The 15,058-nt window shown below is 43.1% G+C and overlaps 1 protein-coding gene across 9 annotated transcripts in view; it reads left to right on the top strand.

The window, feature by feature from the left end:
* OSBPL3 (oxysterol binding protein like 3) overlaps window positions 1-15,058 on the top strand; it is a 177,611-nt gene that overhangs the window by 76,550 nt on the left and 86,003 nt on the right. For 6 of the 9 annotated variants that reach the window (XR_003143041.3, XM_025464408.3, XM_025464411.3 and 3 more), the window contains one exon: window positions 11,953-12,192. The exons of 1 other annotated variant lie outside the window; for it this stretch is intronic. Coding sequence is in view for 7 of the 8 variants with exons in the window: in XM_025464408.3 (XP_025320193.1) it covers window positions 12,097-12,192 (96 nt within the window). In the remaining variant the exon portion in view is untranslated. Of the gene's footprint in view, window positions 1-4,858; window positions 5,052-11,952; window positions 12,193-15,058 lie in introns of those variants that run through there. 2 more of the 9 variants (XM_049093722.1, XM_025464407.3) reach the window with 2 other exon arrangements.

Below are 15,058 nucleotides of genomic sequence, written 5' to 3'. Positions count from 1 at the left end.
GTTGGGGGTGCTGAGGTGGGTGTCAGGTCAGAGCTGGAATCTATGGTATTGAGGGATCTGGGAAAGGGAGTTGGGGTGGACCAGGAGAGGGTGGGTGTCTTGGAGTCGGGGCAGTCAGCCCAGGTGTCAGCCTGAGGGAGTGATGAGTTTGCTTTTGAAATAAGCAGTAGGCTTCATATTCCAGTGGTAAGTCCAGGCTGTGGTCTGGAGGAGGGTCAAGATCGCGGAATGGGTAGACAGCTGCCTTACAAAAGTCAGGGCCATGGGTGAGATGATCAAGAGCTAAAGCTTGTGGAAGGAAGTGGATGAACAAAACTTTAGTAAATGCCTGTGTGTTTGAGAGAGGAAAAGAGGATCCAGCAAGCCACACTTGAAAGTTAAGAGAAACGAATGAAGAGTGCTATGCAAGCATGCTAGAATAAAGTCTGCAGAACTACTGTCAGGAATGAGCTGAGGCATTCAAAAAGTGCTTAAAAGCTACAAAAACAGATTTTCAAACATATATCCAGAGCCAGATGAACAAACAAAAGTAAGCTTCTGGGTGTGGAAACTTTCTCTTCACAAAACATCAGGAGTGAAAAGAATTATTCTAATTCCACTTTTTTTCCTTCTCTGAATCTTTTTTTTTTTTTAAGATTCTGTTTATTTATTCATGAGAGACACACAGAGAGAGAGAGAGAGAGAGAGAGAGAGAGAGAGAGAGAGAGAGGCAAAGACACAGGCAGAGAGAGAAGCAGGCTCCATGAAGGAGCCTGATGTGGGACTCGATCCCAGGCCTCCAGGATCACACCCTGGGCCGAAGGCAGCGCTAAACCGCTGAGCCACCCAGGAATCCCCTGAATCTATATTCTAAAGGAGTAGTACTAACTGAAAATAATTGAATACACACAAGAAAAGAGAAAATTGAAGCCCAAGATAGGTGAAGGGATAGGAAACACGTACCTCGCACTGCGAAATGGGTTCTGGGTGTCAGTTCCAACCAGAACACACCAGGGGACTGAACTGATCTTCATAGAACCTCTGGGAACAAACTGTGCTGGATGAAAGAGAATGCGATGGGTATCAGAAGCCTAAAAATGGGTATATGTTGTTAAGAATATTAGAGAAAGGAAATTCCTGAAAACTCGAGAGCAGTGGTTCTCCATCCTGGCTGCACATTGCAATCTACTAGGGAGCTTTTATCAAACTATTGCTGCCCAGGTCCTACCCCTAAATTTTCAATGAAAGAGCTATGAGGACATTGTACTGCCCCTGAGGACATTCCAACAAGCACTCAGGGCTAAGAATCAAAACTGCACACCGAGCGGTTCCAGCTGTCCACTGCAGAATTCTATAATGTAGTCTTACTAATCAAGCGAACAGTTTACATTTAGAAAGGGACTAGGTTTGGGTATACTTAAGACAGACTGAATTATTCTAGTTTCCCCTTGTGGTTAGGCTACTGGATGGTAAAAATGAATCAAGAATGAAAAACATCACAGATGAGAGTATATCTTCCTTCTACCAGTTGACACCTGAGGATATTGGGTCACCCTCAGGTCAGGAACTTGTCCTGGGAGAGCTGCAATGGAACCATAGGTGAGATCTATGACCTTGGAAACCCCACTCAGGTGGACAATGGTGAGAATATAGTACTTCTGGAGAGGACACAGGCTGATCAAATTGCGCCAGCAGCAAAAGCCACTATCCTGAGGGAAGTCAGAGGTTAGGGGCAGGGAGGTAATGAGTGCCAAGAGTGGAGCAGCCTGTGTGACCAGGAGTAGGTGCTCGGATTTTCTGGGAGGAAAGCCCCGGGCATCAAGGCAACCAGCTGGAATTGCCAGACAAGAGCATTTTTGTGTAGCAGGTTCCTTTCCCATGTTTTACGGAGGATGTCAGACTTCTCGAAGAAGCATATTTGATGTATTTGCTACAGTATTTATCTTGTGATATCCTTGTGAACAAGGTAGAAATCTAAGGTCTGAGTCAAAAGCTTTTTTTCCTGTTAAAGGGTAGGATTCATCTAGGTATATGACATGGAATTTTCATAATAATCATTTGGACAAAAAATAAGAATCATTTGGAAATTACCTTTACCTCCTTCCCCATATCCGCATGCAAGTGCTCTGTCCTAGAAATCCTGCCAGCTTTGAGTTGGCCATCTGTGCCCTCTGAAAGGCTGGAGTGAGCAGCTGTGGCCGCTAGGATCTCCTCCAATTGTTCTGTCCTTTACCTTTCTTTACTAACAGGCACCTTTGATATGCCACTTGCCGATTCTGTGAGCTAGGGGTTATTTGTGTGTCTGCCCCTCCCGCCCCTCTCACTTGTTCAGAGCATCTCTGGGGCATCTGGATGGTGAGGCCGGGGCTGGGGCTCCCCCGCAAGATAACACAGGGGCATCCTAGGGAGCCGAGGAGGAAGCTGCCCACTATCAGGACATCTTGCCAACAGCAGCTCATGTTACTTTCTAGCTTAAAACAAAACAAACAAAAAAAAAAAACAAAAAAAAACCCCACAGATTTTTAATTTAAATGTTGTCTTATTTCACAAAGTATTTGAAATGGTTCCCAAGAATACACACAGGATCCAGGAAATTAGTGGGTAGTTGAGAGAATTAGAGCACAGTGACAGTAAGGTAAGCCAGGCACACAGAAATGCTCACCTTCACTATGGTAGTTCTCTGTCCACCCTGGCACCCCAAGCAAAGAGGGATATGTTCTCTGTGAATTCCCAGGCTCCAAAAGTGGAGAACACACCAGTCATTTAGGAGTGGCACTCTGATACTGAGACCTGGCCGTTTTCTTAGAAAGGTTCTTTAAAGAAACCCTGTGTAAGGTGGTATGACCAGTTTGAGGAGCAGTTTGGAACTAAAATGAGTTCTACCTCGAGATACACGGTCATTCCACTTATTTCAGAAAATCACTCCATAGCATCAGAAAGAGCAGACCCTACCTCTCTGTTTTTAAGAGCAAAGGATCCAAAACAACGTAAAGGAAGAGTAAGTTAAACAAGGCTTATTCATACCATGAAACTGTGTGACACGAATGAACTAGAGTGTATGCATGTGTAGTGATTGTTATTGAAAATCAGCCTACTAAAGAAATAAATGTATGGTATGATACTATACATTAGGCAAAATTCTTTAAAAGCCAGAAAAATGGTAGTTATAAAAATAAAATATTGTTTAAATAAGGATGGAGACCTGTTAATGTTAGGTAATAGGAATGTGGATATTTGTAAATATCCTTCTTACTTTTCTGATTCTTTTTTTTAATATTTTGTTTATTTATTCATGACACACACACACACACACACAGAGAGAGAGGCAGAGACACAGGCAAAGGGAGAAGCAGGCTCCATGCAGGGAGCCCGATGTGGGACTCAATCCTGGGTCTCCAGGATCAGGCCCTGGGCCAAAGGTGGCGCTAAACTGCTGAGCTACCCGGGCTGCCCTACTTTTCTGATTCTAAGAGAAAAGCAGCCACTGTGATGTTGTGCACAAGAGTGACGACAGCACTGTACACTGGCAGGCTCATGGAGAGGTGACTGCCCTGTCACCTTTCATAGGCCTTTGTATGCATTAGCTCATCTAATCACCTCAACAACCCCTTTGGGAAGATCCTTTCATTATTTCCATTTGTCACACGGGACACTGAGGATTTAGAGATACTCAAAATTTGCTGAAAGCCACTTAGGAAGACTGGCTTTGGACCCAGGCAGTTTGAATCCAGAGCTCATGGCCTTAATTATTACACTACTGTATAAAACCTTCCAATATCATTGGGTGGGTTGGTTGTTTATTTTTGTAAATATGATCTCTCTCATTGTAGGCAAAGGAGAGGACTCAGAGGGCAGTGCAGGCAAAGCAGTTCTTTAGAGGTTCTAAGAACAGTGCAGTTTGACCAACTCCTCCACTGATGAATCTGGTTTGAGCTACATGCACACATTATGTTACCTTTTTAGATCATTACTGTTGCCTGTCAACCTTGGATGTGCATCAGAATCACCTGTGGAGGTTTTAGGACTTTCAAAGCCTGGCCCCACCACAAATCCCACCATACTAGACCATGGATGGGGCCTGGTCATCAGCATTTTTAAAAGCTCCCCATATAATACTGAGGTGCAGTTAGAGTTGAGATCCACTGCTCTACAGAGTCTAGACAGTACAACACTCAAGGTTATGATATTTGGCAAGAGCCTCCAGGGTAGATATTTTGTGTTGAGGATCAAGGACAGATTCATATGTGATGACTCTTGTGATCAGAGTGCAGTTAATGTCTCACGAAATGAAGGCTCCTAATCAGGAAAAGGGAATGCATGGATCTCCACCCACCCCCACCATGCCCGCACGGGCCTTAGTCTGTCCCCCTCTGTCTTTGTTTTCTGAAGGGTCAAGAAAATGTGCCATGGTGACTAAGCATGGGAGTGGGGACTGGAAGCACATGTATCTGGTAGTTGCCATCCCTGGCTTAAAGGAACAGTCAAGCCACAGAACAGAATCTTTCTCAGAGGAGAGCTCAGGATCTAGTCCAGTCCCTGACAAATGTATACCAGAAATCTCAAGATTCCATGGCTAGAATATTAACGTAGGGCAGTGGTTCTTAAACTCATATATCAAAATCACCTAAAGAGCTTACTAAAAACAGGTCCCACCCTCAGCTCCTGCTCTGCAGGTCCTCCACGGGGTCTGGGAATTAGCATTTCTAGCGAACATTTCCAACAAGGTCATGTTGATGCTGCTGCTCTGAGGACCAGTTTTTGAAAACCACAGGCCTAGGATAATAAAAGGGAGTTTTGGCTTCCTATCTACTCTGCTTACATCACAGATACACAAATAGAAGGATTGGCTCGGGGTGAGATAAGAAGGGTTAAGCACTACTGGCTACATCATGCACAAAATCACGTGGGGAATGTGTCACATGTACAGGTTATCAGGCCCATCCCCATCCCCAGATATTCTGATTCAATCCATCTAAAGTGGAGCTTCCAAAATCTGCATTTGAAACAAGAATCCAGGAGACTTTGAAGAAGGTGGATCTGGACACTTTGAGAAATTGGGCATGACTGTACAGGTAGGGGGATTGCAGTGGGTTGGCAAATTTGAACCCGGAAATGAGAATAAAGGGATAAATTAGCATCAAGCATTGGAGAGGATTTCAGTGCCGTTGGTGCTCTTCTTAGTAAATCTCCTAGTATCATTTGTTAGATGAGGACAGAATTCACATGCCTATGCAATCTGTGATTGCTTCCACAAAGGAAAAACCAGCCAAGAACACTGAATGGCAACTGGTCCCTAGAAATGTCTTGACAGACTGGAATCAGGGGTCAAAACTAATATGAAGAAATAAAGAAATAAAAAAGAATAGGCAAGTCCTGAATTTCAGCTAAAGGAAGGAAAGGAGTCCTGTTCAGAGAGAAAAGCCCAGCTTCTTCATGGCTCTTGCCACATCAGAGCCCTAGAGGACTGTAAGGAAGGGAGTGCTAGAAAGAGGTGTGGGTGTCCCTAGAGCTCAGACACAAGTAGGCAGTGGTTACAGTTGTGGTGCGAACGTGGCCAGGGAGCCTGAGTGCTCTCTGCCCTCCTGTTCTGGGCAGACCACACCTGGAGCTTGCCTCGATCTGGGCACCATTTTTGGGGAAGCACAGACAAATGGAAGTGTAATCAGAATGGGATGGCTGTGGTCATAAGGATTACATAAGACATGGCTGATGAAAATAGGACTGTTTGGTCTGGAGAAGAAAAGATTTGCTGGGCAGGATGGGGAAGTGGTGGTGGTTCCAGTGTAGGCATTGATGAAAAAGAAATTGTTAATCTTGCCCTGTGTCATGATAGAGGGCAGGTCTGGGAGCAGTGTGTCCTAGTGAGACAGGTTTCAACTCTAATTGAAAAACTGTCTAGAATAGACTTCTTTGGAGATGAGTTTGGCTGTGAGCCTCAATACTTATCCCCCCAGGAGCAGTCGGCAACATCTCTGCATCAAGTCAGCCATCCATGTAGTTAAGGCATATTGGCCAGCATTACACACCGAGGTGCAGGATCAAGCTATTTGAGGCCATTGTGATTAGAACCTGCTTCCAGAAACCTCTGATCAATGTATGGATCTTAGAGTCAAATGATCAAAGCCCTACTATTGATCATGTAAACATCGTGGAAATCAGGGTGTCTCAGTGGGCATCATTTCTAAAAACATGCATATCCAGGATTTGAATAATTTTCTTTTACCAAAGCAGACTGGAAGACCAGAAATGGATATTCCATTATAATTTTTTTTGGTGTTAATTTGGGACATAATTCTTCTATATATTATACTGGGAAATTTTAAATTAACTAGAACTGTATGCCATCTGGCCTTCTTGTGAGTTGTTTTCAAGGATGAAAAGAAAAGCTGTTTCTCAGCCAAACATGACCAAGTGTGTGAGTGCAGACTCCCAGGCCTAATAGAATAATAAATAGCTGTGCTATATGCCACTGTTTCAAACTTACTAGTTATTGTTCAGTTGCTTTCTTGGATAGCCAATGCTGATGAATAACGTGGCTTTCATCATTTGCATTTATGTCTTATTCAAAGTAAGCATGCTGTTTTGAGGATTTAAAAATCTGTTCACACTTGTGGTACGGATTTGGGGAAAATGTTAATATGTTTTAAAATTCTGTAGAGTTCTTATTTGTTTTTTGTTGTAAGAGGAGTATAGGATCTTATTTGGTGCTGTATATGCCACTTTCAGGAAGCCAAGAGAGGAAAAAATGGAGCTAACGTCTGTTGAGTGTCTATTCTATACACACCAGACACCTTGTTCTCATTTTTCATTTAATCCGCATGATGCTCCGTTTCCTACCCAAAAACCCTAAAGATCACAGAGGTTACTACATCTGTCAAGGTGTGCAGAGTTTGTAATAAGAGAGCACCAATTCAAAGCTCCTTCTGAGTCACATACATCTTAGTCTATACATCTTCTTTACATCTTTTTCCAAACTGTGTATTCTTTTTTTTTTTTTTTTAAGTAAAAATAGCCACAGGGGATCCCTGAGTGGCTCAGCAGTTTGGCGCCTGCCTTCGGCCCAGGGTGTGATCCTGGAGTCCTGGGATCGAGTACCGCATCGGGCTCCCTGCGTGGAGGTCTGCTTCTCCCTCTGCCTGTGTTTCTGCCTCTCTCTCTCTCTCTCTCTGTGTGTGTGTCTCTCATGAATAAATAAATGAAATCTTTTTAAAAAATAGCCACAATAAGTCTTAAAATCAGCCTTTGTGGCCCAAATGCTTGGCAGTGTCTTGATCATTTATTGTTCCCCATTCTTGGTAGAAATCAGTTCTCTTTCCTCATGGAAGCGCTATGCTTGCATGTCTCATGCACATTGGACTTTTAGTTGGAATACTATTTTCGCCTCGGTCTGACCCATTAGCTTCCAAGGGGACTGGCAATGATGCAAGGACCTAGCTCATCTTAGAAGCACCAGAAGGGCATTTTTTAATTGACCTAAGTGCATTGAGCTTCTCATACCCGTTGGATTTGGCTACCAGGTGGTTTGTTGAAATGAAAGCGTGTTCCACACTGAGTTCTGTCTTGCAGCAAACACTTGCATTAGGCAGAAGGCACAAGAGCAGTCATACGAGCTGTTCCTATAAGTTTGGGAAGTCTCAGCTGTCTGTCTGTTGGAGGCTTAGACAAATACTTGCCAGACAGGTTGACTGGGGGCAGGTACCACAGCTTTCAGCAGGAGGATTTGCTCCTTTCCCTATTGGATCAAGGGTCAAGGGATGGAGGAACCTTCTGGGGAGCCTGCAAATGTTCTATTTCTTGGTCTGGGTGGTGATTATTTCAGGATTTACCAATGTAAAATATCATAGAGCTGTCTGTTTAAGATTTGTTCTCTCTACTATATGGAAGTTATGTTTCAGTGAAAAAAATAAGGGGAGGAGGGATAAACTATTGTCCTTAAGTCATTCACAGCATGTGGGCAGGGAAACTATTTTAAAAAAAACCCTTAAGTTAGAGGATTTCCATGGAAGGGTCACTGGGAGAAGAGAAAGCACCAAAGCGCCTTCATAGGTCCATATACCCCTGAACCAGCGGCCCTGGGCCCTGGCCAGTGTTCATCACCCCTAACGGCTTTGTCTTCTCCATTTGACTAGGTCAGCACTTGGCATGGAAGACCCCAACCTTCTGTGTGACTCCTCTGTGAGGGTCCTTTGTCTTGGGACTCCTGTCAGGGTCTTCCCCCTGAGCACCCTCCCGGCCAGCCCTTAGGGTCCTCTAGGTTGTCACAATAACTACTCCTTCCACATGACCACTTTACTCCCAAGGCACCTTCATCTCGGGCCTCTGGTGCCTTCACACTTTGTTCTACCCTGTTTCAAGTATTTCCTTTTCCCAAGATTTTGACCTCTTTTGCCTTTCGAGCCATAAGTGAACTGAATTTTAACTAGAGATTTTAACTGAGTTTCTGATGCAGCTAGGCTGGAAGGTTCTGGGAGATGAAATAAGATGCATCTGCCTGGGTGGTAATCCCTGACTCCTTCGAGGATGGATGTTGAGAGGCTGGAGTCCTGAGGGAGAAAGAGAGGCCGGACCTCAAAGTACCCACTTCAGTGAGTATGGCACTTGGCCTGCTCACAGCCCTAGCCCTGCTGGCTCTTCCTTTCGAGGTGAAATTTAGTGGAGCTCAGAGATGAAGATGACCTTGTATATCCGCTGCCTCTGGGACAGAGTTGTTGTGTTGCTAACCGGGTAGTTTCAGAAGTCCTGCGACCCTTCATTGCCCAAGTCTTCCTTGCTGCCCCTGCTGCACAGTCGTTAGACAGCACCCCTCAGCCTGCACTCACCCTGGGGGAGCCTCAGCTTTTAAAAACATGACAGAAATACTGGCGGGCACACGCACAAACCCTTTGCTGGTGTTCCGGATCCACTGTGGCATTGGTCGTCATGGCAACGGCTGCCCCCGCACACAGTTCATCATTTGGGGTTCCCGTCACAGCTTTCTTCCCCCCTCCTTCTTACACAGCAACAGCCACCGTGCTATTAAACCCAACTATTAATATATCCGTACAGCCTTGCTTGGCAGTTTCTGAACTCAACGGTGTTGGCCTCTAACTTCGGGTCCAATTAGTCATGGCCCACAAGTAACGCTGACTTTGTGGACAAGCTGCTGTTGGTTTGGTGTTAGTCTTAGTTATTGTTGGATCCAATATATCTGAATTCAGAGATTTGGGGGGTTTCTAGGAAAGCAATGTGCGAATTGAGTTCTCCAGCTCCACAAGTACCTTAATTTTATTTTCTGAGATGATATTTCTCACTGTCTTGGGTTATTTATTTATTTATTTTAAAAAGATTATATTTATTCATGAGAGAGACACACACAGAGAGGCAGAGACACAGGCAGAGGGAGAAGCAGGCTCCACACAGGGAGCCCGATGTGGGACTCCATCCCGGGACTCCAGGATCATGACCTGAGCCAAAGGCAAATGCTTAACCACTGAGCCACCCAGGTTTCCCTTACTGTCTTGGTTTTAGTTGATGGTTTTAGCCTACTCATTTTTTAAAAGTTTTTATCTAAATCCCAGGTAACAAAAAAAATAAAATAAAATAAAATAAAATAAAATAAAATAAAATAATAAATCCCAGTTAACAACACTGAAGTATTGGTATCTGGCGTACACTATAGTGAGTCAAAACTTCCATACATCACTGGCTGCTGATTAGCAGACTCATTTTTAAAGAGCTAAGTGTTAATGAAGGGCATAGGAGATTGAATATTGAATAATTAACCAAAGGTTTAAAATAATATCTAACTAGCTGGGTCCCGGATGATTATATAACACGCTTCTATTTAAAATTAGACTATGTGAACACTAAGAACCAAATAGATGGGATATAATTTTTTTTTATTGTTGTTGTTAATATGCTTGGGAAAGTTACAGAATTTATTTGAACTTAGTATGTCAAATAAAAGGCTGGCCTACTTCAGCCCAAACCAAACACGTTACTCGCTCTTGGCTCAGGGCTGTGGGTGAAGGCAGTGGTTCACCCGGGAAGAGCTGCGGGTGGCAGCTGGCAGCCCAGCTAACTACTGTAGGAGGCGTCCCTGCCCCTTCCCCGATCAGTCCCCTTCCCCACCTCAGACACTTTGCCATCTTAAAGGTCCTGTGCTGTGGGATGTGGGAAGGAGGGGGGTGGTACCTCTGCAGAGCTGATATAGGATGTACGCCCTCCTGAGTCTTTCTAGGCAGCTTCTGGGTTCTACTGGGTCCCAGAGCTGGGCAGTGGCTGTTGTCGCCAGACCTGGCTATTAAAGCATGCTGAATTCCAACCCCAAGGTTAAAGACCTGGCATCTAGGGTGAATTCAGCCTCTTGCCAGCTTTGCGAGGAGGCAAGTTATTTAACTTCTCAGAGACTCAGTGTTTTCCTCTGTAAAGGAGAGAGAATCTCCTCCCATCAGACTGTTGATTAAATGAGATAATGTGTATGGGAGACTCTTACTTTAGGACTTGGCAGTAAGTAGTGTGGACTCAAAGATGATTATTGTTTCAATTACTAGTATTCTCTAGGTGATGTGAGAAGTTTTGTTTTCCTTCATAGTTTTGTCACACTATATAATAGTGTTTTTAGACAATGTCTCCAAAACCTTTGGTAGAATAAATCTTCTACCCGATCCTTGCAAACAAAACAAAACAAAACAAAACACAAACAAACAAACAAAAACAAAAAAAAACCCACAAAAAACCACACAACAGTTTTTTTTAAATTGCAGTAAAATACATATAACATAAAAGCAACTTTTAACTATTTTCACATATATAATTCAGTGACATTTAGTTGTTCACACTGTTGTACAGCTATCACCATGATCTAGTTCCAGAAGTTAATCACCCTAAAAGGAGACCTCATAGCCATACTCTATTTCCCAATTTCCCCAGCCCTTGGCAACCCATACTTGGCCTCGTGCCTCTATGGATTTGCCCACTGTGATTATTTCATATAAATAGAAAGATATGTGGTCTTTCTGTCTGGCTTGTTTCACTTAGCATGATGTTTTCAAGGTTCACTCATGCTGTATCATGTATCACTATTTCATTCCTTTTAATTCCTAATAATATTCCACTGAATGGATATACAGTCTTAGTCCATTTAGGCTGTTGTAACAAAATACTACAGGCTGGGTGGCTTATAAGCAACAGGAATTTATTCCTCAGAGTTCTGGAGGCTGGGAGCCCAAAATGAGGAATGCCAGTGTGGGCACTGGGCCCCTTTGGGTCTCATACTTAATTGTATCCTCACATGGTGGAAGGGAGCTGTGTGTGGTCTCTTTTATAATTAATTCCATTCATAAAGACTGTGTCCTCAAGACCTAAATACCTCATATATCACATGTAGTTTATCCATTCATCAGTTGATGGATGTTGGGTTGTTACTACCTTTGATTACTGCCGATAGCATTACTGTGAACCTTCTTGTACAAGTTTTTGTTTGAACACCTGTTTGCAGTTCTTTGGGGGATGCACCCAGGAGTGGAATTCCTGGATCAGATGATAGTACTGTTCAACTTTTTAAAAAACTGCCAAACTCTTTCCAACTTCACTGTACCATTTAATATCCCTACCAGCAATGCCTGTGGGTTGAAGTTTCTTCTAATACTTGTTATTTTCCATTAAAAAAATTATACACTAAGTATGAAGTGGTATCTCATTGTGGTTTCAGATGGTTTTTATAGTACTGATTTTGTATGTCTGGACTCATATTTTCTTACTACTGTTCTTAGTTCTGTCATTTTGCAAAACTACATGAAAAACCACATATACATAATTTCCAATATAAGATGGGTATAAAAACATCTTTTCCTTCTCAGTTTTTGATACAACTAAGCATCATGGCTCTGTGATCTGAACCATAGACAAACCACTTGCAGACTATCAGTGGCTAATTACAGATGGTGTCTGATGCCTCTGACCCTCTCTGTAATCCTTTTCTTTTGCTTTTAGAGATTTCCTCTGGGTCATCCAAAATGCTTTTAAAACGTATTGGATAAGAACTGAGCCACCTGCCTGTGTGGGACTTCCATACTCTCAGCTCCACTGTCTTCTGATGGCATTTTGACTGCATCGAGGCCAAGTGACCCACTGCTCATGATGAGTGACGAGAAGAACCTTGGGGTGTCCCAAAAACTGGTCTCCCCTTCAAGGAGCACAAGTAGCTGCTCCTCCAAGCAGGGAAGTCGACAGGTAAAGTTTAACCAATGCAAATTTTAAAAAAATGTTTAAAAGAGGTTTTATTGATTTGAGATAGAGCAAGAGTGAAAGCCAGAGAAAGATATATATATATATCTATATAGATATATATATATATATAGAGAGAGAGAGAGACAGAGAGACAGAGAGACAGAGAGACACAGAGAGAGAATGCACACAAGCTGGGGGAGTGGCAGCAGAAGGGGAGAGAGAAGCAGGCTAAGCAGGAAGCTCCCACTAAAGCAGGGAGCTTAACTCTGGGGCTCAGTCCCAGGGCCCTGGGATCATGACCTGAGCCGAAGGCAGATGCTTAACCAGCTGAGCCACCCTTAACCAATGCAAATTTATACTAAGAAATTTTTAGATTAATATGTGTGCATATACTTGGGAACCCCTACTTCTCAGTGTAAGAGCTTTCAGACATATTTTAATTACATGAGAAGAGTAAATTTTAGGTACTTTTAATAACGCAGCTTAAGTGCTTACCAGATGGGAAGGAACCATACTTGGCTCTTTGCATTATTTTATCCAATCCTTGCAAACGTCCTCCAACACAGATATTAATATCCCTATTTTCTCCATGAGGAAGCTGAGTCAGACCAGCCGAGTTATTTGCCCAAGGATACACAGCTAGTAAGTGGCAGAACAAGAAATCAAAACTCAGTCTGACTCCAGACTTTATACCCTACTAACCAAAACAAAACAAAAAAACACAATCACTTTTCCAGTAAGCTTAATATCCTCCTGCCTTCCTTCCCCTTCCCAAGCCTTTTCCCACCGCTTCCAACCACAGATTGCCCTGTTGGGGACTTTGAATCTCACCTGCTTTATTTATCCACTGGACGAAGGAAGTGAATTCACAGAGAAGTGGCCAAAAGGAATTAAGTAGGAAGAAGAAAGGAGTGGAACAAAGAACTGAATAATTAACTGCTAACTAAGCGTCACCTGTAATTATACGTTGTTTCTTGATTTTCTTTCTAATAAATCTCTGTTAGCAGAATTCGCTGGTTTTAGGTCAGTGGCAGTAAATGCCTACGAATCATTATAAGTCTGCCACCTGCAGTTAAATAGAGAGTGGGCTGTCAACAAGCCGTAGGTTCACAACCAAAGTGGTCTCTGAGCTTTTTCAGGATCTAGCGGCTGTGCTGTCATTGCCTTTCCCCCATGGGAAGTGCTGGCCTAAGAATTGGCCCAGAGTCCTTGGTTCCAGATTTGGAAGCAATAATCCAGCAACCTCCCACCTCAGGCACGTCCGCACATTTATGACGCATCATCACGGGTCTCTCCATCTGAACATCGCCTGGGACAGGGAGCTTGCCACTTCACAGTGCTGCATCTTGTCATTAGAATCTGCAGTTTTTGACAGATTAGATTTTACCCCAAACCAGACATTTGGGGAGCCCTCCTAGATCTCCTGTGAGGGGTTAGGAAGAAAACATTTTTTTCAGCACTGTAATCACTGCTGTCTGGGATTTAAAAAAAAAAAAAAAAGGACTAAAATTAGTCCTTGGCTAATGCATCATGGCTTCTTTGGAGTTGTAGTTTCACAAGGGTGGCTATATGTTTGCCCACATTGTCAGCTTTCCATGAAGGTATTTCTCTCCCTAAACCAAAATTCTGATTGGGATTGGAGCCTGAATATGTGATCTATTCCTCATCCTTTGTACTTAGTAGCATCTAGTACTATGCCTTTTTTGGAGAAAGAGAAGGAACATGATTGATTTAAACAGCCAGTGCTTATACCACCATTGAAATTAGAGCAGTGCTGTGACCTTCTGCAATTGAATACTACAGAAACTTTCTTTTGGTGGATTATTTGAATTGATTAATTTGGTTTTCACAGAACTTCTTTTGAGCTTGTCATGAAAAGTAAGAGGAATATGCATGATGCCCCAGTTTTTTTCTAACTTAGGATGATTTGGCCCATTCAGCTATTCATTCATCGAATGGCCATCTTTTATATTTAGGATCTCCCATTTTAAAGTACATATAATGTTGCTTTGTAAACATAAACAGTTCTGTGGCAGAGCAGGTGGAGAATTTAATAAGTTCATTCTAACTCGAGACTGAATCTAGTAATAAAGGCCATGTTTAACTTCAGGAACCATCTTCTTGCTCTGCCCACTTTCCCATCCTTCTATCAAGGAGAGGTGTTCTGTCGCAGGACTGGCTTAGCTTTTCCATCCATATCATCTACCTTGGCAGCCATGTCCGTTCTGCTGTCACAAACTGTCCCAAGATTGTCTTTCATTCTCTAAAGATGCTGTGGAGGTGCAGAGACCTTGGAAGTTCAGCCTTCATGGCTTGGAGGGAACAGAGCCATAGCCCATGGTCTCACAGATGCTAAAGATAGTGATGCTGTGTTTCCGATCACTTCACTGGAAAGTACAAGTTCAACACTTCAAACTTAAAGATTTATATAATAAGAAATTTACTGTGAGGAATGTTGAATTCTGATACAGATAGTCTGTGCAACAAGCTACATGTTTATAAAGCTCCAGTTTAAAGTCACTATTAGGTTGTTCTTTTCATTTCACGGCAGGGGCAGGGGGTGGAACAGTCTGATATTGACAGTATTGGACCCTCTTTAATGCTGGTTCTTCTCATATGCTTTGGAATTATGCTTTGGAGCATGATCTTGAGTTTGTTTCTTTGTTCTTTCCTTGCTCTCACCCTGCCCTATCAAGGGATTTGCTTTTACCTGCTTCTTACCACCAAAGTCCCCAACCCAGAGCCAGGGGTATATAAGCAGTTGGGAGCTTCTCTTCCACTTCAATGATAAAACATCCAAGATCCACGACCAGGCCAGTACCCATGGCCCAGGTCTGGTTGTGAGGCTGTGTCTGCCTTCTGCTACCTC

The sequence above is a fragment of the Canis lupus genome, chromosome 14 (assembly GCF_003254725.2).
Source record: "Canis lupus dingo isolate Sandy chromosome 14, ASM325472v2, whole genome shotgun sequence".
Lineage (NCBI taxonomy): Eukaryota > Metazoa > Chordata > Mammalia > Carnivora > Canidae > Canis > Canis lupus.
Note: the sequence above shows the minus strand (reverse complement) of the source record. Positions and strands in the feature narration are given on the sequence as shown.